Below are 26,220 nucleotides of genomic sequence, written 5' to 3' on the forward strand. Positions count from 1 at the left end.
TAAAAAGGGCTTCTTTTCTTATGTCAGTAGAAAAAGGAAGACCAAGGAGGTGATAGGGCCTCTTTGAGAAGAAGATGGGGCAATGTTGAGAGGGGATGATAGGGAAAAGGCAGAACTACTTAATGCCTTCTTTGCCTTGGTCTTCTCACAAAAAGAAAGTCACCTTCAACCTCAGCAAGTGGAGTGGACGAGGGATTAGAGGACATCCAACCCCAAATTGGGAAACAAGACGTCCAGGAATACCTGGCCACTCTAAACAAGTTCAAGTCCCCAGGGGCAGAGGGAATGACACCAAAACCCACCCAATGGGTTTCCATGGCCGAGCAGAGATTCAAACCCTGGTCTCAAACCTCTGGCTTTTACAGTTATAGCAATAATATTTCATGTATTCTTATTTATGTATTTGTATCCCTTCTTTCTTCCAATATCAAGGCAGCAGATTGTGTCATCCTGCCTCTTCTCTGGAACTCAAATGGCTTCCCAAAAGTTTTAAAATAATTTTTATCTAGTCCCCACCGCCAATTTCCACTATAGATTATAGGAGTGCAGTGTAATATAGGCAACATTTTACATAATCACTAACTTTCTTCAGAATGAGGTCTTATATGGCTGGAATAAAAATCAGTCGATGAATACATAAATAAAAATGGGACCCATTCCTTTCAGTTACTTTGAACTGAATGTCCCATCCCACTAGGCATTCCTTCTAAGAGTGTCTCTACACAATGAATGCAGTTTGGGCCCAATGTGTTGTTGAAGGCTTTCATGGACAAGAATCAATCAGGGCTGGCTAGCACCTCCCAACAAAGGATTCCCCCAGGCAGCAACCAACCAGGCTTTAAAACTACAAGGCCATTCAGTGCTAATCAAGGTGATCAATTGCAACATTCACACTTGCCTCAAGCAGGCAAGAGTTCTTTCTTCCACCCTGGATATTATTCCACAGATATATAAACCTCACTTGCCTAGTTTCCAACAGACATCACTACCTATGAGGATGCCTGCTATAGATGTGTGCAAAATGTCAGGAGAGAATGCTTCTGGAACATGGCCATACAGCCCAGAAAATGCACAACAACCCAGTTTGGGCCCAATTCTATTGCCAAGGCTCAATACTTCGTGGAAGGGAAATTGCAAGATTCCCGGCAGACTGTAGCTCAGCATTTCTCAACTTGGGGGTCAGGACCCCGGGGGGGGGGGGGTCATGAAGGGGTGTCAGGGGGGTCACCAAAGACCATCAGAAAACACAGTATTTTCTGTTGGTCCTGAGGGTTCTGTGTGGGAAGCTTGGCCCAATTCTATCATTGGTGGGGTTCACAATACTCTTTGATTGTAGGTGAACTATAAATCCCAGCAACTACAATTCCCAAATGTCAAAGTCTATTTTCCACAAACTCCACCTGTATTCACATTTGAGCATATTGAGTATTCATGCCAAGTTTGATCCAGATCCATCATTGTTTGAGTCCACAGTGTTCTCTGGATGTAGGTGAACTACAACTCCGAAATTCAAGGTCAATGCTCACCAAACTGTTGGTCATGGGAGTTCTGTATGCCAAGTTTGGTGAATTCCATCGTGAGTGGAGTTCAGGATGCTCTTTGATTGTAGGTTAACTATAAATCCCAGCAACTACAACTCCCAAGTGACAAAACCAACCTGTCCCCAACCCAACCAGTATTCAAATTTGGGCATATTGGGTATTTGTGCCAAATTTAGTCCGGTGAATGTAAATACATCCTGCATATCAGATATTTTCATTACAATTCATAACAGTAGCAAAATTAAGATTATGAAGTAGCAACTAAAATAATGTTATGGTTGGGGGTCACCACAACATGAGGAACTGTATTAAGGGGTATTAGGAAGATTGAGAACTACTACTACAGCTTGAAAACTTTAGGGCAGCGTTTCTCAACCTGGGGGTCGGGACCCCTGGGGGGGTCACGAGGAGGTGCCAGTGGGGTCGCCGAAGACCATCAGAAAACACAGTATTTTCTGTTGGTCCTGAGGGTTCTGTGTGGGAAGCTTGGCCCAATTCTATCATTGGTGGGGTTCACAATACTCTTTGATTGTAGGTGAACTATAAATCCCAGCAACTACAATTCCCAAATGTCAAAGTCTATTTTCCACAAACTCCACCAGTATTCACATTTGAGCATATTGAGTATTCATGCCAAGTTTGATCCAGATCCATCATTGTTTGAGTCCACAGTGTTCTCTGGATGGAGGTGAACCCCAACTCTGAAATTCAAGGTCAATGCCCACCAAACTGTTGGTCATGGGAGTTCTGTGTGCCAAGTTTGGTGAATTCCATCCTTGGTGAATTTCAGGATGCTCTTTAATTGTAGGTGAACTATAAATCCCAGCAACTACAACTCCCAAGTGACAAAACCAACCTGTCCCCAACCCAACCAGTATTCAAATTTGGGCATATTGGGTATTTGTGCCAAATTTAGTCCGGTGAATGTAAATACATCCTGCATATCAGATATTTTCATTACAATTCATAACAGTAGCAAAATTAAGATTATGAAGTAGCAACTAAAATAATGTTATGGTTGGGGGTCACCACAACATGAGGAACTGTATTAAGGGGCATTAGGAAGATTGAGAACTACTACTACAGCTTGAAAACTTTAGGGCAGCGTTTCTCAACCTGGGGGTCGGGACCCCTGGGGGGGTCACGAGGAGGTGCCAGTGGGGTCGCCGAAGACCATCAGAAAACACAGTATTTTCTGTTGGTCATGGGGCTCTCTGTGTGGGAAGTTTGGCCCAGTTCTATCTTTGGTGGGGTTCAGGGTACTCTTTGATTGTAGGTGAACTATTAATCCCAGCAGCTACAACTCCCAAATGTTAAGGTCTATTTTCCCCAAATTCAACCAGGGTTGACATGTGGGCATATTGAGTGTTTGTGCCAAGTTTGGTCCAGATCCATCATTGTTTGATTCCACAGTGTTCTCTGGATGTAGGTGAACTATAACTCCCAAACTCAAGGTCAATGTCCACTAAACCCTTCCAATATTTTCTGTTGGGCATGGGAGCTCTGTGTGCCAAGCTAGGTTCAATTCCATTGTTATTGAAGTTCAGAATGCTCTTTGATTGTAGGTGAACTATAAATCCCAGCAACTACAACTCCCACATGTCAACTCTATTTTCCCCAAATTTCACCAGTGTTGACATGTGGGCATAGTTTGGTCCAGATCCATCATTGTTTGATTCCACAGTGCTCTCTGGATGTAGGTGAACTACAACTCCCAAACTCAAGGTCAATATCAACTAAACCCTTCCAGTATTTTCTGTTGGTCATGGGAGTTCTGTGCGCCAGGTTTGGTTCAATTCCATCGCTGGTAGAGTTCAGAATGCTCTTTGATTGTAGGTGAACTATAAATCCCAAATGTCAAAATCAATCCCCCCCCCCCCCAACCCCACCACTAGCAACAAAAATAATTTTATGGTTGGAGGGTCACCACAGCATGAGGAAATGTATTGAGGGGTCGCAGCATTAGGAAGGTTGAGAAACACTGCTTTAGGGTTCCGTTCCTTTGAAATATTTGGGAAGACTCTAATTCCCAGCACTTGACTAGTCAGGGATTTGGGGCGCTGTGATCCCCAAGAAGGCACTCCTTTGAAGGGAAATTCCAGCATCCTTTCAGGGAATCAGTCCCTCTGATTTCTTTGGTCTCCGATTCCAAAGTTCCCTGGCAATTAGAGACTTGGAAACTTTACGCACAGTTTCTCTAACTTCTTTGGAGGACTCCAACTCCCAGCACTTAGGCAGCCGGGGATTTGGGGAGTTGCAGTTCCCAAGAGACACCCCTTTGATAGGCAAGGCTTTCATTTGGGGGAGGGGGAAGAGGAAAATAGGGGTCTCATTTCGTGGGAAAGACCCTCGGCGTGCTTCCTCTCTCTCTCTCTCTGCGCGCAATTCTCTCTCAGCCTCTCCAAACATGTGTTTCTCGTTAAGGGAAGCCGAGCCAAAGAAAGAAAGAAAGAAAAGCCAGAAGGAGGAGAGGAAAAGGTCCGGGAGGGAGGGGAGGGGAGGGGAGGGGGGAGGAAGGAGGGAAGGAGGAGGGCCGGAGAAGGAGGAGGAGGAGAGAAGGAGGAAGGGGAGAAGGCGGAGGGAGAGGCGAAGGCGAAGGCGTGCGTAAAAGGCAGGGGCGCGCGAGGCGCAGAGGCGGAGGGCACCCAGCTGGCATGGAGAGGGGCGCCGGGGGGCTTCCTGGGCCTCCCTTCGGGGTCTCTTCGGGCTCCCTTTGGGGGCTCCTCGCCCTCTCTTCCCTCCTGATGCTGCTGCTCCTGAGCCAGGGGGGCTCCGCCGAGGGGCAGACAGGTAAGGACTGGGTTCAGATCCCCCCACTTGGAGAGCTTGTCTTGTTTTGGAGAGGTCTGCGCTCACCTCTCCATTATCCTGGCTGGGGAAAAGGATTGGGAGTGGAGAGGGAGCCAGGCTTGTAGGGACTGAGTTAGGGCTAGGGGGGAATTTGGGGATCCGGAGGTTTGCGAGAAACTGAGTCCACTTCATTGCAGTTTGAGGGATCCAATTAGGGGTCTCTCTCCGGATGAAGAATGTCTTGCAAGTGGAGCAGATTTGTAATATTTGTAATATTGATATATCCCCTTTCCCATTCTTTCTTGGGAAGGAATCCTGTCCTGCAAGCTATAGCTTGGGAAGAATTACTGATCTGGCAGAAGAATGCCTTGCAAGTGGGGTATAGTTGTTGCTGCTGCTGCTGTTGTTTCATGATTAACTGGACAACAAGTTAAACATGAGCCAACAATGTGATGTGGCGGCAAAAAAAGCCAATGGGATTTTGGCCTGCATCAATAGGAACCTAGTGTCTAGATCTAAGGAAGTAATGCTACCCCTCTATTCTGCTTTGGTTAGACCACATCTGGAATATTGTGTCCAATTCTGGGCACCACAATTCAAGAGAGATATTGACAAGCTGGAATGTGTCCAGAGGAGGGCGACTAAAATGATCAAGGGTCTGGAGAACAAGCCCTATGAGGAGCGGCTTAAGGAGCTGGGCATGTTTAGCCTGAAGAAGAGAAGGCTGAGAGGAGATATGATAGCCATGTATAAATATGTGAGAGGAAGCCACAGGGAGGAGGAGGGAGCAAGCTTGTTTTCTGCTTCCCTGTAGACTAGGACGCGGAGCAATGGCTTCAAACTACAAGAGAGGAGATTCCATCTGAACATGAGGAAGAACTTCCTGACTGTGAGAGCCGTTCAGCAGTGGAACTCTCTGCCCCGGAGTGTGGTGGAGGCTCCTTCTTTGGAAGCTTTTAAGCAGAGGCTGGATGGCCATCTGTCAGGGGTGATTTGAATGCAATATTCCTGCTTCTTGGCAGAATGGGGTTGGACTGGATGGCCCATGAGGTCTCTTCCAACTCTTTGATTCTATGATTCTATGATTCATGGAGGGATCCTGAAAGTGGATTGTAGTTGTTGTTGTTATCATCTTCAGCATTACATTTGTATCTCCTGAAGAAACTCTGACCTGCATGCTATATTTTGGGGAAAATCCTAAATCTGGCAGAGGAATGCCTTGTAAGTGAGGTTGATGATGTATTATTATGATGGCTATAATAATAATAATAATAATAATAATAATAATAATGTATTGTCGAAGGCTTTCATGGCTGGAATCACTAGGTTCTTGTGGGTTTATATAATATTATTATTTGAGAACACAGAAATGCTGGACCACACCAACAACCACCATGTCAGGCTACACAGAGAAGCCATTGAAATCCACAAGCATGTGGACAATTTCAACAGAAAGGAAGAGACCATGAAAATGAACAAAATCTGGCTACCAGTATTAAAAAACTCTAAAATTACAACAGCAAAGCAGCAGAGAGGAAACAACCAGGCACATCTTAACACCTCTCAACCAAAGGTTTTCCCAGGCTCAGGCAGGCCTTCAAATGCTAATGAAGGTGGTCAGTTGAAACATTCACACCTAGCTCCAGCAGAGAAGAGCTCTTTGCCCCACCCCAGCCATTCCACAGATATATAAACCCATTGTCCTATTTCCAACAGACCTCACTACCTCTGAGGATGCTTGCCATAGATGCAGGCGAAACGTCAGGAGAAATGCCTCTAGAACATGGCCCTATAGCCCGAAAAAACCCACAAGAACCTAATAATAATAATCCCTTTTCCACTTTTCCTCATGAAGGAAACATGCCATATTTTGGGGAGATTTGTCGTTCCAGTCAAAGATTTTATTGCCAGTGCAGTATATTATTTAAGATTGTTGTTATTGTTGATCTTATTTTATTATACTAGCCATCCCCTGTTACTTGTTGCTGTGGCCCAGTCTGTGTATATGTGTTTTGTGTGTATATATATGTGTGTGTATATATGTGGTTTTGTGCATGCATTGTATTTTTTAAATTTTTGTCTTTTTAAGTTTCTTCTGATGTGTTTTTCAGTGTTTTTATGAGTGATGGTTATTTGTTGGTCTTATTTTATTATTATACTAGCCGTCCCCTGCCATGTGTTGCTGTGGCCCAGTTTGTGTATATGTGTTTTGTGTGTGTGTGTGTGTATATATATATATATTGGAAGCTTTTAAACAGGGGCTGGATGGCCATCTGTCAGGGGTGATCTGAATGCAATATTCCTGCTTCTTGGCAGAATGGGGTTGGACTGGATGGCCCAGGAGGTCTCTTCCAACTCTTTGATTCTATGATTCTATGATTCTATATGTGTGTGTGTGTGTGTGTGTGTTTGGTTTAATGCATGCATTTTATATATATATATATATATATATATATATATATATATATATATATAGGCTTTTTAAGTATCTTCTGCTGTGTTTTTAAGTGCTTTTATTTATTTTTATTTGTATACGAGCCATACCCTGCCACGCGTTGCTGTGGCTCAGTCTGTGTATATGTGCTTTGTGTGTATAAGTGTGTGTATATATTTGTGTATTTGTGTATATATGTGTGCTTGCGTGTATTTGTGTTTTTTGCCTTTTTAAGTCTCCTCTGCTGTGTTTTTCAGTGTTTTATGAGCAATGGTCACTTGATGGTCTGTTAGGGGTATAGTGTACAAATTTTGTGTCAATTCACCCAGTGGTTTTTGAGTTATGTTAATCACACAAACGAACATTACATTTTAATTTATATAGATTAATATTGAGAGCCACTGGTGGCACAGTGGGTTAAACCCCTGTGCTGGCAGGACTGAAGACTGACAGGTCGCAGGTTCAAATCCGGGGAGAGGCGGATGAGCTCCCTCTACCAGCTCCAGCTCCTCATGGGGGACATGAGAGAAGCCTCCCACAAGGATGATAAACCATCAAATCATCCAGGCGTCCCTTGGGCAACGTCCTTACAGACGGCCAATTCTCTCACACCAGAAGCGACTTGCAGTTTCTCAAGTCCCTTCTGACACGACAATAAATAAATAAATGTTATATTCCCACTCTTCCTCATTTAGAAAACATGCCATATTATGGTGAGAATTATAGATTCGGCTGAAGAATGTATTGCAAGTGGAGTAGATTTATTGTTATCATTTGTTTATTATTATTATTATACCCTTTTCCCATCCATATTTATTTATTTACCTTATTTATACCCCGCCTTTCTCTACCCTGAAGGGGACTCAAGGCCACTTACATGTGGCAATTATTCAATGCCTTGGAACATAGACAAACATTAAGCTAAAAATCAATTGAATTAAAATACACATTAAACATTGAAAAGCATTACATTCAGTGTTAAATCACGCTATCCAAAAATCACAATCCAAGGCTGTTCCGTAATCATTGCACATATTCCAGTCTGTTATTGCACTGCGCTATTATTCGAATGCCGGATCCCACAGACAGATTTTTACTTTCCTTCTAAAGGCTGGGAGGGAGTGGGCTGATCTAATGTCACTGGTGAGGGAGTTCCACAGCCAAGGGGCCACCACTGAGAAGGCCCTCTCTCTTGTTCTCACCGAAGACACTTGCGAGGATGGTGGGACCAAGAGCAGGGCCTCCCCAGACAATCTTAATCTCCAAGGTGTTTCCCCATGAAGGAATCCTACCCTGCATGCCATATTTTGGTGACAGTTGTAGATTCCACCAAAGAATGTATTGCAAGTGGGATTGTTGTTGATATTGATGATAAACTACATATATGTCCACTTTGCCATCTTTCCTCATGGAGGAATTCTGCCCCACATAACTCACATAATTTATTTGGGGGAGAATTGTAGATCTGGCTGAAGAATGTAATTCAAGTGGGGTAACGCCATTAATAATAATAATAATAATAATAATAATAATAATAAATTTACATCCCCTTTGCTCATGAAGAAATCCTGTCCTGCATGCCATATTTTGGGCAGAATTAAAAACAGACCAAAATGTCAGCATTAACATAGAATTTCATTAATTCAAGGGAGGTTTGAGATTATTATTATTATTATTATTATTATTATTAACTAGCCATCTCCTGCCATGTGTTGCTGTGGCCCAGTCTGTGTATATGTGTTTTGTGTGTGTATATGTGTGTGTATATATTTGTGTATATGTGTGTTTGCGTATATATATGTGGTTTTGCGCATACGTTGTAATGTATTTTTTGTTTTTTGGCTTTTTAGGTCCCTTCTGCTGTGTTTTTCAGTGTTTTTATGAGTGATGGTCACTTGTTGGCCTGAGAGGTTCTTGTGTCTAAATCTAGTGTCAATTCATCCAGTGGTTTTTGAGTTATGTTAATCCCACAAACAAACATTACATTTTTATGTATATAGAAACAACCTTATAATTTTCCTAGAAATCAGCATGGTGCAATACTTTGAGCATCAGGCGACAATTGTGGGCACCAGAGTTTGAATCAGGGTTAGTGCGTGGGGAAACAGGATTAGACTTTGTGGACTACAACTCCCAGACTCCTGTAGCCAGCTGTGGAAGAATCTTATGTTGTCACTATGGGTTAGAAATTGGGGAAACTACCTTTTGTGGACCAGGAATCCCATAATCCCCAACTAGTTTGGAGAGGCAGAGAATTGAAGTCCCGAAGGGTCTATTTCTCCTGTGAGACATCTGTTCATAGATGTAGGTTCTCCTTAGCCTGGGAGGAAAAGAAGCAAATTAGAAATCGCAGGACTTTTTTTTTACTTTGATATTTTGATTCTTTTTGGGGTATTTTATAATTGACTAGCTGTCCCCTGCCAGGCGTTGCTGTGACCCAGTCTGGTGATCTGGAAAATAAAGTAATGAGAAAGTGTTGGTTTCCAATATATGTAATTTCATTATGCTTGTGGGTAAACAGTATTTCTTATTGTTTGTTTGTCAGTGTTGATGTGGAGATTGTCCAGTTTGCCTATTCTGGAACATGTAATTGTCCTTCTTTAGGGGCCCCTTTCAAATCTATGATACTATATCTCTGTGTGAATCATATCTCTCCCCCTCCCCTCTATCTATCTATCTATCTATCTATCTATCTATCTATCTATCTATCATCTATCTATCTATCTATCTATCTATCTATCTATCTATATCTCTGGCTGGATGGCTCTTTGTCAGGAGGGCTTTGATGATGTTTTCTTGCCCTGGTGAAGAGAGTTGGACTGGGTGGCCTTAAGTATTTTCTGTTGGTCATGGGGGTTCTGTGTGGGAAGTTTGGCCCAATTCTGTCATTGGTGGGGTTCAGAATGACTTTGACTGTAGGTGAACTATAAATCCCAGTAACTACAACTCCCAAATGTCAAGGTCTATTTCCCCCAAACTCCATCCGTGTTCATATTTGGGCATATGGAATATCTGTGACAAGTTTGGTCCAGATCTATCATTGTTTGAGTCCACAGGGCTCTCTAGATGTAGGTGAACTACAACTCCCAAACTCAAGGTCAATGCCCACCAAACTGTTGGTCATGAGAGTTCTGTGTGCCAAGTTTGGTGAATTCCATCCTTGGTGGATTTCAGGATGCTCTTTAATTGTAGGTTAACTATAAATCCCAGCAACTACAACTCCCAAATGACAAAATCAACCTGTCCCCAACCCAACCAGCAAATTTGGGCATATTAGGTATTTGTGCCAAATTTAGTCCACAGGGCTCTCTGGATGTAGGTGAACTACAACTCCCAAACTCAAGGTAAATGCCCACCAAACCCTTCCAGTGTTTTCTGTTGGTCATGGAAGTCCTGTGTGTCACGTTCGGTTCAGTTCCATCACTGGTGGAGTTCAGAATGCTCTTTGATTGTAGGTGAACTATATATAAATGCCAGCAACTATAACTCCCAAATGAGAAAATCAATTTTTTTAGTGATAGTCACTCCTTGGATTAGTAGGTATCTTGTGTCCAAATCTGGTGTCAATTCATCCAGTGTTTTTATGTTAATCCCACAAATGGACATTACATTGTATCATCGAAGGTTTTCCTGGCCGGAATCACTGGGTTGTTATAGGTTTTTTCAGGCTATATGGCCATGGTCTAGAGGCATTCTCTCCTGACGTTTTGCCTGCATCTATGGCAAGCATCCTCAGAGGTAGTGAGGTCTGTTGGAACTAGGAAAAAGGGTTTGTATATCTGTGGAATGACCAGGGTGGGACAAAGGACTCTTGTCTGTTGGAGCTAGGTGTGAATGTTTCAACTGACCACCTTGATTAGCATTTGATGGCCTGACAGTGCCTAGAGCAAACTTTTGTTGAGAGGTGATTAGATGTCCTTGTTTGTTTCCTCTCTGTTGTTTTGCTGTTGTAATTTTTGAGTTTTTAAATACTGGTAGCCAGATTTTGTTCATTTTCATGGTTTCAATGTTTCAACTGACCACCTTGATTAGTGGGTTGTTGTAGGTTTTTTTGGGCTATATGGCCATGTTCTAGAGGCATTCTCTCCTGACGTTTCGCCTGCATCTGTGGCAAGCATCCTCACTACCTCTGAGGATGCTTGCCATAGATGCAGGCGAAAAGTCAGGAGAGAATGCCTCTAGAACATGGCCATATAGCCCCAAAAAAACCTACAACAACCCACGGACATTACATTTTTATTTATATAGATGCAAGCTTCATTTAGGTCACCATACTACAAATCCTAGGCTTCTATAGCATGGAGCCATGGCAGTTAAAGTGGTGGGTTGTTGTAGGTTTTTTTGGGCTGTATGGCCATGTTCTAGAGGCATTCTCTCCTGACGTTTTGCCTGCATCTATGGCAAGCATCCTCACCTCACTACCTCTGAGGATGCTTGCCATAGATGCAGGCAAAACGTCAGGAGAGAATGCCTCTAGAACATGGCCATATAGCCCGAAAAAACCTACAACAACCCAGTGATTCCGGCCATGAAAGCCTTCGACAGTTAAACTGTCAAACTGCACTGATTCTGCAGTGTGGATTCACCCTTACGGGATTTGTGTCCTCATCCAAATATGGATGGACTCTATTCCCCATCATCCAGACTGGACTGGAGTCCAACATTTAAAGAAACCTCTGCTTTTGAAGAAGCATTTGCCCTTAGAAGGGAAAAGCTGGACCAGTCGTTGTAGTATTGGTAGTGAGAGGCACACTCATGTGCTTGGCTGGCTTCAGTCTTTCATCGCTTCTGGCTCCGGCTTTCCTTTGCTCTTCATTTCCCTTCCCACTCAGCTGCTAAGTGCCGCCGATGCTCCATTATGACTGTATATGGTCTAGTCTGGGACAGACACTTCTTGCTAAGCTAGGGAGGTTTGGAGGATCTTCCCTCCTGCAAGGACTGGACACGGAGCTGCTCTGTTTACTGGAAGGAACGCTTTCCTTCTCCAACTTTGCAAATAGAATGGATCCCCGGAGCATCATAGAATCATAGAATCAAAGAGTTGGAAGAGACCTCATGGGCCATCCAGTCCAACCCCCTGCCAAGAAGCAGGAATATTGCATTCAAATCACCCCTGACAGATGGCCACCCAGCCTCTGTTTAAAAGCTTCCAAAGAAGGAGCCTCCACCACACTCCGGGGCAGAGAGTTCCACTGCTGAACGGCTCTCACAGTCAGGAAGTTCTTCCTCGTGTTCAGATGGAATCTCCTCTCTTGTAGTTTGAAGCCATTGTTCCATTGCGTCCTAGTCTCCAGGGAAGCAGAAAACAAGCTTGCTCCCTCCTCCTCCCTGTGGCTTCCTCTCACATATTTATACATGGCTATCATATCCCATCTCAGCCTTCTCTTCTTCAGGCTAAACATGCCCAGCTCCTTAAGCCGCTTCTCATAGGGCTTGTTCTCCAGACCCTTGATCATTTTAGTCGCCCTCCTCTGGACATATTCCAACTTGTCAATATCTCTCTTGAATTGTGGTGCCCAGAATTGGACACAATATTCCAGGTAAAGTGGTCTAACCAAAGCAGAATAGAGCATGGGGAGCATGACTTCCCTAGATCTAGACACTATGCTCCTATTGATGTAGGCCAAAATCCCATTGGCTTTTTTTGCCGCCACATCACATTGTTGGCTCATGTTTAACTTGTTGTCCACGAGGACTCCAAGATCTTTTTCACACGTACTGCTCTCGAGCCAGGCATTGTCCCCCATTCTGTATCTTTGCATTTCGTTTTTTCTGCCAAAGTGGAGTATCAATCTACCCAATGCGCCACCTCTCCGTGTGGGATTGCCACTGAAGAAGCATTCTCTTACTTGCAAAGGGTGATGGCCAAAGAAAAGATTTAATTTGAGCTGAAGCAGGGGTTCTCAACCCTCCTAATGCCGCAACCCCTTAATACAGTTCCTCATGGTGTGGCGACCCCCAGCCATCACATTATTTTTGTTGTTACTTCATAACTGTAATTTTGCTCCTGTTATTAATTGTAATGTAAATATCAGATATCCAGGATGCATTTTCATTCACTGGACCAAATTCGGCACAAATACCCAATACGCCCAAATAGGAATACTGGTGAGGTTTGGCGAGGGGTTGATTTTGTCATTTGGGAGTTGTAGTTGCTGGGATTTATAGTTCTCCTACAATCAGAGAACGTTCTGAACTCCACCAATGATGGAACTGAACCATACTTGGCACACAGAACTTCCATGACCAACAGAAATTACTGAAAGGGTTTGGTGGGCATTGACCTTAAGTTTGGGAGTTGTAGTTCACCTACATCCAGAGAGCACTGTGGACTAAAACAATGACGGATCTGGACCAAACTTGGCATGAATACTCAGTATGCGCAAATGTGAATACTGGTGGAGTTTGGGGGAAATACATTGACATTTGGAAGTTGTAGCTGCTGGGATTTATAGCTCACCTACAATCAAAGAACATTCTGAACGCCACCAATGATAGAACTGAGCCAAACTTCCCGCACAGAACTCCCATGATCAACAGAAAATACTGTGTTTTCTGATGGTCTTTGGCGACCCCTCTGACACCCCCTCGTGACCCCCACAGGGGTCCCGACCCCCAGGCTGAGAAACACTGAGCTGAAGGCTTAAGGTCCATCTATACCAGGCATGGGCCAACTTTGATCCTCCTTCCACCCAGAGAGCTGAAGTTTGCTCATGCCTGACCTATACTGAAGGATTTATGCACTTTAATTGCCATGGCACAAGGCTGCGGGATCCTGGGAGTTGTAGTTTTACAAGACTTCACTGCCAAATGATACTAGAGTCTCTATGATTGCAAGAAATTGCGGCCATAAAGTAAAGATTGGGTTGTTGTAGGTTTTTTCGGGCTATATGGCCATGTTCTAGAGGCATTCTCTCCTGACGTTTCACCTGCTTCTATGGCAAGCATCCTCAGAGGTTGTGAGGTCTGTTGGAACTAGGGGAATTGGGTTTATATACCTCTGGAATGACCAGGGTGGGACAAAGGACTCTTGTCTGCTGGAGCTAGGAGTGAATGTTTCAACTGACCACCTTGATTAGTGGGTTGTTGTAGGTTTTTTGGGCTATATGGCCATGTTCTAGAGGCATTCTCTCCTGACGTTTTGCCTGCATCTATGGCAAACATCCTCAGAGGTAGTGAGGTCTGTTGGAACTAGGAGAATTGGGTTTATATACCTCTGGAATGACCAGGGTGGGGCAAAGGACTCTTGTCTGCTGGAGCTAGGTGTGAATGTTTCAACTGACCACCTTGATTAGTGGGTTGTTGTAGGTTCTTTTGGGGTTATATGGCTATGTTCTAGAGGCATTCTCTCCTGACATTTCGCCTGCATCTATGGCAAGCATTCTCAGAGATAGTGATGTGAGGATGCTTGCCATAGATGCAGGCAAACGTCAGGAGAGAATGCCTCTAGAACATGGCCATATAGCCCGAAAAAAACCTACAACAACCCAGTGATTCCGGCCATGAAAGCCTTTGACAATACAAAGGTAAAGATTTCCCCTTGTCATTAAGTCTAGTTGTGTCCGACTCTGGCAGTAGTGCTCATCTCTGTTTCTAAGCCAAAGAGCCGGGGATGTCCATAGACACCTCCAAGGTCATGACTGCATGGAGCACCGTTAACATCCCGCAGAAGCAGTACCTATTGATCTACTCATATTTGCATGTTTTCCAACTGCTAGGTTGGCAGAAGCTGGGCCTAACAGAGGGAGCTCACCCCTGCTCCTCGGATTTAAATCACCAACCTTTTGGTCAGCAAGTTCAGCAGTGTGGTCATGTGAGTTGTAGTTTTACAAGGCTTCACTGCCAAATGATACTAGAGTCTCTATGATTGCAAGAATTGCAATCATAAAGTAAAGGTAAATGTTTTCCCGACTCTGGCAGTAGTGCTCATTTCTATTTCTAAGCTAAAGAGCCAGTGTTGTCCATAGACACCTCCAAGGTCATGACTGCATGATGCATCGTTACCATCCCGCAGAAGCAGTACCTATTGATCTACTCACATTTGCATGTTTTTGAACTGCTAGGTTGGCAGAAGCTGGGCCTAACAGCAGGAGCTCACCCCTGCTCCTCGAATTCAAACCACCAACCTTTTGGTCAGCAAGTTCAGCAGTGGGATCCTGTAAGTTGTAGTTTCACAAGACTTCACTGCCAAATGATACTAGAGTCTCTATGATTGCAAGAAATCGCAATCATAGTAAAGGTAAAGGTTTTCCCTGGACATTAAGTCTAGTTGTATCCGACTGGCAGTAGTGCTCATCTCTGTTCCTAAGCCAAAGAGCCGGCATTGTCCATAAACACCTCCAAGGTCATGTGGCCATTGGCATGAAGCAGTACCTATTGATCTGCAGAAGCAGTACCTATTGATCTACTCACATTTGCATGGTTAGGTGGATTTGCAATGGGTTAAGTGAATGAACTCAGAGGGTGATTCTCCCCAATGGTTCCTCTTCATCCTGGAAAGAAGTGACGAGAGGAGTGCCGCAAGCAGGCTTCTGTCCTGGGCCCAGCCCTGCTCAGGTTCTCTATTAATGACTTAGATGAAGGGTTGGAAGGTACGATAATCAAGTTTGCAGACAACACCAAATTGGGAGGGATAGCCAGTACTCCAGAGGACAGGAGCAGAATTCAAAATGGTCTTCAGAGATTGGAGAGATGATGGGCCAAAACTAACAAAATCAGTTCAACAGGGACAAATGTAAGACACTCCACTTAGGCAGAAAACATGACATGCAAGGAGACAGAATGGGGGACAATGCCTGGGGAAAAGATCTTGGAGTCCTCATGGACAGGAAGGTGAACATGAGCCAACAATGTCATGCGGCAGCTAAAAAATCCAATGGGATTTTGGCCTGCATCAATAGGAGTCTAGTGCCTAGATCCAGGGAAGTCATGCTCCCCATGCTCTATTCTGCCTTGGTCAGACCACTTCACCTGGAATCACAGGTAAAGTGTGTTGAAGGGAGATGTTGATTCTAAGCTAGAATGTGTCCAGAAGAAGAAGGTGACTCAAAGGATCAAGGGCTTGGAGAATAAGCCCTATGAGGAGTGGCTTAAAGAGCTGGGCATGTTTAGCCTGAAGAAGAGAAGACTGGGAGGGCACATGATAGCCATGTATAAATATGTGAGGGGAAGTCATAGGGAAGAGGGAGCAAGCTTGTTTTCTGTTGCCCTGTAGACTAGGATGCAATGGAACAATGGCTTCAAACTACAAGAAAGGAGATTCCATCTGAACATTAGGAAGAACTTCTTGTGAGAGCTGTTCAGCAGTGGAACTCTCTGCCTCAGTGTGGTGGAGACTCTGTCTTTGTAGGCTTTTAAGCAGAGGCTGAATGGCCATCTGTTGGGGGTGCTTTGAATGCAATTTTCTTGCTACTTGGCAGAATGGGGTTGGACTGGATGGCCCACGAGGTCTCTTGCAACTCTTTGATTCTATGATTCTATGAAATATGTGAGGGGAAGTCATAGGGAGCAAGCTTGTTTTCTGCTGCCCTGGAGACTAGGATGCAATGGAGCAATGGCTTCAAACTACAAGAAAGGAGATTCCATCTGAACATTAGGAAAAACTACAGGAAAGGAGATCCCATCTGGACATTCCTGACTGTGAGAGCTGTTCAGCAGTGGAACTCTCTGCCCCGGAGTGGTGGAGGCTCTGTCTTTGGAGACTTTTAAGCAGAGGCTGGGTGGCCATCTGTCGGGGGTGCATTGAATGCAATTTTCCTGCTTCTTGGCAGAATGGGGTTGGACTGGATGGCCCACGAGGTCTCTTCCAACTCTAGGATTCTGTGAAAAGCAAAGGAGCAAGAGTTCTTTCTGTGTCAACAAAGCCAACTCTGAGTGGACTATTTGTTGATTCACGGGCTGAGATTTTGCATTGTGTACCTCTGTTCTCAGTGGTTCTGTGGCGGTTGCACTTCACCGCCCTTTTGCTGCATATCCTCCCAGTGCTGAATGTGGTGATGAAAACAAAGGAAGCCATAAACCCCATCAACCCAGTAATCTGTAAACATAACAACAGGTTTTGGAAAACACCTCATTTGAAACATAGTAAGCCAAGACAGGATGCCAAAACTGCAAATACGAGGGGTATTTTTAAAGTAAGGTCCGTTTTCTTGTAGACACTAGTAGTTCGCGCGCATACCACAACGAGCATGTGTGTTGTGTACCGGCATGCCTCGGGAACAACTGTGCTCAGTTTCCGCTCTGTAGCTCACCTGTACGGTTCTGTTCTGTGCTTTAAAAATGTTTAAGACTCTCAACTCACCCTCCGCATGTGAGGTTCGCTCAGTGATACGGTTTTTGTCAGCAAGGAGCCTGCCTGCTGCAGAAATTCATCGACAGATTTGTGAAGTGTATGGTGATACTGTTATGAGTGAAAGCAAAGTGCATAAGTGGGTAGGACAATTCAAAGATGGCCGTGACAACGTCCATGATGAGGACTGCTCTGGTCGCCCTTAATATTATTGGTGCCTCACTTTTCTCAGTTGATGGAGACCCAAAGTGTTCATACCCTTAAATACAATGCAACACAACCTTAAAGACAATGCAAAGTTTATTAGGGAAATCCTTTCTGCCTGACAAAGGAGAGGAGTGTAGAGCGCTTCGGTTTGTTGACTGGTTTGTTTTGAATACGAAATCTTCAGTTCCTCTTTTTCCTTCTCCTCTATTACTTTTTTATAAGCTTTGGTGGTGATTTTCTGTTCCTCTCTTTGCAAAATGTGGACGTTTTCTCTCCTTTAAAGTGCAGTGGATTAGAAAATTCCGCAAAAAGGAGAGACAATGAGGTGTGCATCTACACTGTTGAGTGAATGCAGTTTGACACCAATGGCTCAATGTTATGGAATCACAGGAGTTGTAGCTTTACCAGGTCTTGAGAGCCATGATTAAATATTGGAAAGGATGTCACATTGAGGCGGAAGCAGGCTTGTTTTCTAATGATCCAAAGACTAGGACACGAAGCGGTAGATTGAAACTATAAACTAAAACATTAGGGAAAAAAAATTCCTGTGGGTCAGAGCTGTTCAAGAGTGGAATACACTGCTTTGGAGTCTGATGGAGTCTCCCTCTTGAAAGGTCTTTAAGTAGAGATTGGATGGCCATCTGTTGAGAGGGCTTGGATGGGGCCTTCCTGACTGGCAGGAAGGGATTGGACTGGATGAACCTGGTGGTTTCTCCCAACCCTGAGATCCTATGAGCTTTTTTGTATATGGACATTTTTTGTGTCAGGAGCAACTTGAGAAACTCCAAGTTGCTCCTGGTGTGAGAGAATTGACCGTTTGCAAGGACGTTGTTCAGGGGATGCCCGGATGTTTTGATGTTTTACCATCCTTGTGGGGCGCTTCTCTCATGTCCCCACATGGGAAGCTGGAGCTGAGAGAGGGAGCTCATCCACGCTTTCCTCAGATTCGAACCTGCGAACTGTCAGTTTTCAGCCCTGCCGGCAGAAGGGTTTTGTCTGGGCTTGGCCTCATGTAAGCCGCCCCGAGTCCCCATTGGGGAGATGGTGGCGTGGTATAAATAAGGTTTATTATAATATTATTATTAACCCATTGCACCACTTATTTATATGCATCGACTTATTTATAAGCATTACGGACTGATATGTGTATTGTTTGCTTCCAGGGACATCTCCGCAGGGAGAATTTGTTACTCCTCGTTGGATTTCAGGAGGGCGAAACAGGCGTGATGTCAGCACGGCGCAAGGCGTAAGTATTTATCAAAGCCTTGTGTTTATTCTTTTCTATGCATAGCTGGTTTCCAGTTCTTTCTAGCTATAACAAGAGCAACAACAATTTCCCACTTTTATCTCTTTGATTGAGATGCAATATTGTGGGCTACTCCCAGCCAAATCTATAGAGTGAATGATTGAATGGTGAGTCCAGCAATAGGTAAATAAATGGCTCTGTTGGGACTAATAATAGTTTCCATACCTTTCAGTTCAGGGAACAAGCTTTCTTCCATTTCAAAATGCCTTCCTCCTTCATTGGGTGCATCTACACTACAGAATGAATAAATAACTTTATGAAGCTATTGTCCTCCCAACCCTGCTATGCGCCTGTGAAAAGTGGACTGTCTATAGACGTCACATCCTGGAACGATTCCATCAGCACTGCCTCCAAAAAATCCTGCAAATCTCTTGGGAAGCAAGCGGACAAATGTCAGCATGCTGGAAGAAGAAGCAAAGACCACAAGCATTGAAGCCATGGTCCTCCGCCATCAACTCCACTGGACCGGCCACGTTGTCCGGATGCCCAGCCACCGTCTCCCAAAGCAGTTGCTCTACTCCAAACTCAAGAACGGAAAACAGAATGTTGGTGGGCAGGAAAAGAGGTTTAAAGATGGGCTCAAAGCCAACCTTACAAACTGTGGCATAGACACAGAGAATTGGGAAGCCCTGGCCCTTGAGTGCTCCAGCTGGAGGTCAGCTGTGACCAGCAGTGCTGCAGAATTTGAAGAGGCATGAATGGAGGGCGAAAGAGAGAAACGTGCCAAGAGGAAAGCATGTCAAGCCAACCCAGACTGGGACCGCCTCCCATCTGTAAACCAATGCCCTCACTGCGGAAGAACATGCAGGTCAAGAATAGGGCTCCACAGTCAACTACGTACCCACCACCAGGACACCAAACTTGTAGGACAATCTTACTTGGTCAATGAGGGATTGCCTAAGTAAGTAAGTACAGAATGAATGCAGTTTGATGCCACGTTAACTGCCATAGCTCATGGCTGTTGTCCTTCTACAAGCTCTTTAGCCTTCTTTGCCAAAGAGTGCTGGTGCCTCACCAAACTATAATTGAGCTATGGCACTTAAAGGGATGCCAATCTGGATTAATTCTACAGTGGAGATGCACCCAATGAGGGGGAAAGAGAACTGTATTTGGAAAGGGGAAAAGCTGGGCCCTCCGAACCAGCTGTCGTCTTTTGCTTTCCAATTTCTCCAGCAACTGGAGACGAGGAAATTTGGATTTCTTGCCTCCTGTTTGCATTTCTTCCTTTGTTGGATTGAGGTTTTCCCCTTGCTGTTTGGCCAAGAAAGCAGCTGTTCTTGCAGTTTTTTGAATGCTGTAAAACAGAGGATTTGGTGCTGTTTCAGACATTAAGGACACTCAAGATCAGAGCGATTCGACCAGTGGCTGAATCATTAAACGTTTGCACAGAACACACAGAAAAAGCTCGGTAGCATGCAACCACATTGAGGTGAAAAGCAAAAATAAAACTAAAATCGTTGATGCAAGGAGGGGTCTAACCAGTGAAACCGAAATGAGTTTAAATGGGTTATTTGTTTGTTTTTTATCAAAAAGAGAACAGAAGTGGATTCACGTATTGTCCGATAGAGCCAAAGCAGAGCATTGGATTACGGGTACGTCTACATTGTAGGATTCATGTAGTTTGGCTCTACTTTAACTGCCATGGCTCAGTGCTGTGGAATCTTGGGATTTGTAGTCTGGGAAGGCACCAGCCTTCTTTGTCAGAGAAGGCTAAGTAAGGCCTTTGTGGAACTACAGCTTCTATAAGTCCATAGCATTGAGCCGTGGCAGTTAAAATGGTGTCAAACTGCATCCATTCTATAGTGTAGATGCTCCTCAAGCGCTGAAGCGCAGCATCCAAACAAAAGGAGTATGTGTGGAGAAGCCCGTATATTACTGCTACTAATTGTGAAGGCTTGGCCACTAATTTGTTATGATGCCACCAAATTGTACGGATGTATAAATATAACTACTATCAATATGTAGAGAGCTGGTAAAAAGGAGCCACCTTTTTGTGAGGGCTTATTATATTGATGACACAACCAAGAGCTTGTAATGTTGCTTTGGTCTTTCTTCAATATGTAGTGTGACTTGACTTGGAAAGGAATGGTAACATAGGCTTGACTTTAAAAAGAAACTGTAGCAAGTTTATTGAGGTACAGAAGCTTGATGGTTTCAAAGTTTCCTTTCTCTTAGAGGTACAGATCTTCAAAGTTACATTCATAACAGTTCTTAAATAACTCCTAGGAGGTCTAATTCTTCTAACAAATAGGTCTCAAACTTAGTTCCTTTAAAAAGATGTTTCTTTCTTTAACAGATTGTTTCAGGCACACACTTGTCCTTTCTTTATGATGGTTCTGTTACAATAAAGATGCTTATTAGGGCTTCCCCTCTTTTTCCACAACTGTTACTTTCAATATAAATAAGTCACTCGACTTATCTAAACTATATTGGCTCAAAGCCAAAACCTTCCTGATTCTTAATACCAAAGAATCAGCCTTCCCCTGTAGTTCTTTGACTACAGAATCCTCACTGGTTCTCCACACACAAAAGAACCAGCCACCTCTGCAGTTCACCGACCACAGACTAACTGCTTTAAAATGGCTGCTCTGCCAAGTGGCAGTTGTCTCTGCCCCTATCTCCATAGCAACTCAGCTCAAGGCGAGCTAAGCTGGCTACCATCTCCCAACATTATGCAATACTATATACTTACCCATACAAACACTTATCTATAACAATACATAACTATAGGTAAAAAATTACACTTCATCACAGTATGAAAAGGAGAACATACTAAATTTCATGATTTAGTATTTAATATTTGCATTGAGCCAAGGCAGTTAAAATGGTGTCATACTGCATCCATTCTATAGTGTAGATGCTCCTCAAGTGCTGAAGTGCAGCATCCAAACTAAAGGAGTACGAAATGGAGAACATACCAAACTTCAACACCCATTATTCCATTGCATTGAACCATGGTAGTTAAAGTGGTGCTAAACTGTATCCATTCTACAGTGTAGACGCTCCTCAAGTGCTGAAGTGCAGCATCCAACCAAAAGACATACTCAATTTCAACACCCATGATTCCATTGCATTGAGCCATGGCAGTTAAAGTGGTGCCAAACTGCATCTATTCTACAGTGTAGATGCTTCTCAAGTGTTGAAGCACAGCATCCAAACAAAAGGAGGACGAAATGGAGAACATACTAAACTTTAACATCCATGATTCCATTGCATTGAATCATGGATGTTAAAATGGTGCCAAACTGCATCTATTCTACAGTGTAGATGCTCCTCAAGTGCTGAAGCACAGCATCCAAACGAAAGGAGGACAAAACGAAGAACATACTAAACTACAACACCAATAATTCCATTGCATTGAGCCATGGATGTTACAATGGTACCAAACTGCATTAATTCTGTAGTGTGGATGAGCCCTAAATCCTGGCTGGAACAGAGCTGTTGAAGCAAGAGGATGTACTAGTCAGCAATGCACTGAATGCTTCCATTTTTCCGCAGGCCAACCAATAGGTTCCCAGTTTCCGTTAACTGGGATTTGTAGGACTGCTTTGCTCAACGCAGCCAGCGCTTCCGCCATAAAAGAGAGCAGGGAGATGAGCTGCTCGTTTCTGAATCTATATTTAGGCCCCAAAGCCGTTGTGACCGGGAATGTAGGGCAGCTCCGAGGTTTATTTTTACTCTCCTCGGTCCCTGGCATTCTTTGGGGAAGTCAATGGAGAGGGTGTAATTTGGGGCCTCTCCTGACCATGGTGTTTTTCGTATTCTGTTTTCTTCTTTTCCCCACATCCTTTGACTTCTTTGCTGACATTTTCCCAAAAGCATGTGGCACAAATCTTCCGTCGCTTTGGGGGAAAATTACAGGGAAAGGAGAGGGAAGCACTGGCCCGACTCCAGGACTTTCAGCCCCTTTCTCTGAGCAAAACAAGAAAACAAGCCTTGATTTGAAGAGGGCTGTACAAAGGTGTGTTTTTGTAGGTCTCCGTGCCAGCAGCAATGACGGATCAATGATGGAATGTGTCCAGAGGAGGGCGACTAAAATGATCAAGGGTCTGGAGAACAAGCCCTATGAGGAGCGGCTTAAGGAGCTGGGCATGTTTAGCCTGAAGAAGAGGAGGCTGAGAGGAGATATGATAGCCATGTATAAATATTTGGGATCTGTCGTCAACTTTCCAGTTCTGGCTTTGATGGCATTGGTTCTAATGGCTTGTTCTTGGGCTGCCAGAATCAGACCCTCCTTTGTCTCCTTTTTCCATGTTCCATTTGAAAGCCACATCCATAAAGCTTTAGACCATCAATGTACAGCAAGTGGAAATTTTTTGATGAATTTCTTGCCATTTGGTAGCCCAGGTTTGTTTTCTGTGGAATTACTGACAGTGGGACCATTGCAATGATGAACAACAATGGTGACAATGGGGGGTTGAGAAGGGTGGGGTAGAAGCACTCCAAATAAATAAATAAATAAATAAATAAATGTAGATAGATTCTGGAAGGAAACAGACAAAATGATGGATCACATCCTCAGTTGCTGCAGGAAGATCGTTCAGATGGACTACAAGCAGAGGCATAATAGAGTTGCTCAGATGATCAGTTGGAACTTGTGCCACAAATACCATCTGCCTGCGACAAAGAACTGGTGGGATCACAAGCTGGAGAAGGTTACAGAAAATGAACATGTCAAACTGCTCTGGGACTTTCAAATTGAGACTGACAGAGTTTTGGAGCACCTGACCTCACAATTGTGGGAAAAAAGCAAGTATGGATCATTGATGTTTCAATTCCAGGCAATAGCAGGATTGACGAGAAGCAACTGGAAAAGGTTACACAATACCAGGATTTAAAGACCAAACTGCAAAGACTCTGGCACAAGCCAGTCAAGGGGGTCCCAGTGGTGATCGGCACACTGGGTGCAGTGCCTAAAGACCTTGGCCTGCACTTAAACACAATCAGCGCTGAGAAAATTACCGTCTGTCAGCTACAAAAAACCACCTACTTGAATCTTCATGCATTATTCGCCAATACATCACACAGTCATAGACCCTTGGGAAGGGTCCGATGTGTGATCAAATACAAAAGTCAGCATAGTGATCTTGTTTGCTGTGGACTCATCTTGTTGTGTTTCAAATAATAATAACCACCACCACCATCATCTAAGGCCAGCTTTTGCCAGAATAATGGGATCCTGGATAAGGCATCTCAGTTTCTAATGGAGTTTAGTTCTAGGACTTCTAAAAAACCCTCAATGCTCAAATCTCATTATGCACAATGTCATAGCAAAATGCTTCCCCATAGAGATAGTGTCAGAAACCAATGTTTGAAACATGAATGATGGAATTTTAACTGCTCTGGCTCAATGCCACGGAATACTGGGAGTTGTAGTTTCATTGGGCTTCCACACCTTGTAAAACTACGACTCCCAGGATTCCATAGTCTTGACCCATGGCAATGCAAGTGGTGTCAAACCACAGGCAGTTGGGAAGATGCGGCCCTGGCAAATTGCTGCAACAGGTGGGATGCAGCTGTAGGTTTCCATGGCAACAAGCATCCTTGCAAGGCGGTCCGGGACTTTGACTGCTCTGGGGCTGGACCGTCTTGCAAGGCCTGGATTTGGTTTGCCAAACCAAATCCCTGCCTAACAGACACACAACTGCATATATATACTCTATATACTCTAAAGTGGGACTGCGACTGTGAAGGAAGCAGCTGCTGAGTGGAAACACTGCTACAGAGGAAACCGAGTGGGTGGGAGATGCTAGACGGAGGGTTATATTAATGCCTCGTTTGCATTTTCCCCTTGTCAGAGGCGTTGGTTTCTTCGTTGGCGTTTTCCAAAGAATTTGGAAGGGAAGGTCTTGTGGGATGCAAGACCTGTATTGGCTACCAAGGCTTTTGTGTGTGTGTGATTCTGAGTCAATGTGGAGTTTGCCAAGAAAGAAATGGGACGTCCCACTCTCGAATCAGCTTCCTGAACACTTTCAAAGCCACAGGGTACTACAGAGTTTCAAGCAGACTCTGAAGTATCTCCCATCGTTACCAAAAGTGAGAAATAGTTGGTTTAAAGTGGGGGAAAATCTGCCAGTTGTATGGGTTTTTTTGGTTTGTATACATAAACCCTTGGATACAAACCAATTGGTTCAGATTCCAAGCAAAGCGATTCATTAGGAAGAGCTTCGTGATTGTAAGAGTGGCTCAACCGTGACTAGGACCCTATTTTTGTTGCCATTTGATGCAGTTTGAAACTGCATTGGCTGCATTATATGAGTCTACACCAGGCACGGTGTAATGCTCAAGATCCTGCAAGGAGGACTCCAGCAATACATGGAGAGAGAGTGGCCAGATGCACAAGTGGGTTCAGAAAAGGCAGAGGAACTAGAGACCCAATTGCCAATATCCGGATGCTGGATAATGGAGAAAGGCAGGGACTTTCAGAAAAACATCTACTTCTGCTTCATTGACTACTCTAAAGCCTTTGACTATGTGGATCATAATAAAGTTCTTAGTGGTATGGAGATCCCAAGTTACTTTGCCTATCTCCTGAGGAATCTGTATAAGGACCAAGTAGCAACAGTCAGAACTAACCATGGAACAACAGACTGGTTCAAGATTGGGAAAGGCGTACGGCAAGGATGCATACTCTCACCCAACCTTTTTAAAGTGTATGCAGAACACATCATGCGAGGATGTGCGGGGCTTGAGGAATGCAAAGCTGGGGTGAAAATTGCTGGAAGGAACATTAACAACCTCAGATATGCAGATGACACCACTCTGATGGCCGAAAGCGAGGAGGAGCTGAGGAGCCTTCTAATCAAGGTGAAAGAAGAAAGCGCAAAAGCCGGGTTGCAGCTAAACATCCAAAAAACTAAGATTATGGCAACAAGAATGATTGACAACTGGGAAATAGAGGGAGAAAATGTGGAGGCCGTGACAGACTTTGTATTTCTAGGTGCAAAGATGACAGCAGACGAAGACTGCAGCCAGGAAATCAGAAGACATTTCCTTCTTGGGAGGAGAGCAAGGACACATCTTGATAAAATAGTGAAGAATAGAGACATCACACTGGCAACGAAGATCCGCATAGTCAAAGCTGAGTTGCAGCTAAACATAAACAAACAAACAACAACAACAACAACAAAAAACAAGATGATGGCAGCCAGACTGATGGATAACTGGCAAATAGAGGGAGAAAACATGGAGGCAGGGACAGACTTTGTATTTCTAGGTGCAAAGATGACTGCAGATGCAGACTGTGGCCAGGAAATCAGAAGACGCTTCCTTCTTGGGAGGAGAGCAAGGACCCATCTCGATAAAATAGTGAAGAGTAGAAACATCACACTGGCAACCAGGATCCGCATAGTCAAAGCAATGGTATTCCCTGTAGTCACCTACAGACGTGAGAGCTGGACCTTAGGGAAGCTTGAGCCAAGGAAGAGAGATGCTTTTGAGCTGTGGTGTTGGAGGAAAGTTCTGAGAGTGCCTTGGACCGCGAGAAGATCCAACCAGTCCATCCTCCAGGAAATAAAGCCCAACTGCTCGTTTGCATTTTCCCCTTGTCAGAGGCATTGGTTTCTTCATTGGCGTTTTCCAAAGAATTTGGAAGGGAAGGTCTTGTGGAATGCAAGACCTGTATTGGCTACCAATGCTTTTGTGTGTGTGTGAT

The 26,220-nt window shown here is 44.1% G+C and overlaps 1 protein-coding gene across 2 annotated transcripts in view; it reads left to right on the forward strand.

The window, feature by feature from the left end:
• The first annotated feature begins 4,117 nt into the window (after positions 1-4,117).
• Positions 4,118-26,220, forward strand: part of ADAM33 (ADAM metallopeptidase domain 33) — a 114,200-nt gene continuing 92,097 nt past the window's right edge. For both annotated transcript variants that reach the window (XM_060779453.2, XM_067468542.1), the window contains exons 1-2: positions 4,118-4,331; positions 18,424-18,506. In XM_060779453.2, the coding sequence (XP_060635436.2) occupies positions 4,196-4,331; positions 18,424-18,506 (219 nt within the window). In that variant the 5' untranslated portion in view covers positions 4,118-4,195. The remainder of the gene's footprint in view (positions 4,332-18,423; positions 18,507-26,220) is intronic.

This window comes from Anolis sagrei, chromosome 5, assembly GCF_037176765.1.
Source record: "Anolis sagrei isolate rAnoSag1 chromosome 5, rAnoSag1.mat, whole genome shotgun sequence".
NCBI lineage: Eukaryota > Metazoa > Chordata > Lepidosauria > Squamata > Dactyloidae > Anolis > Anolis sagrei.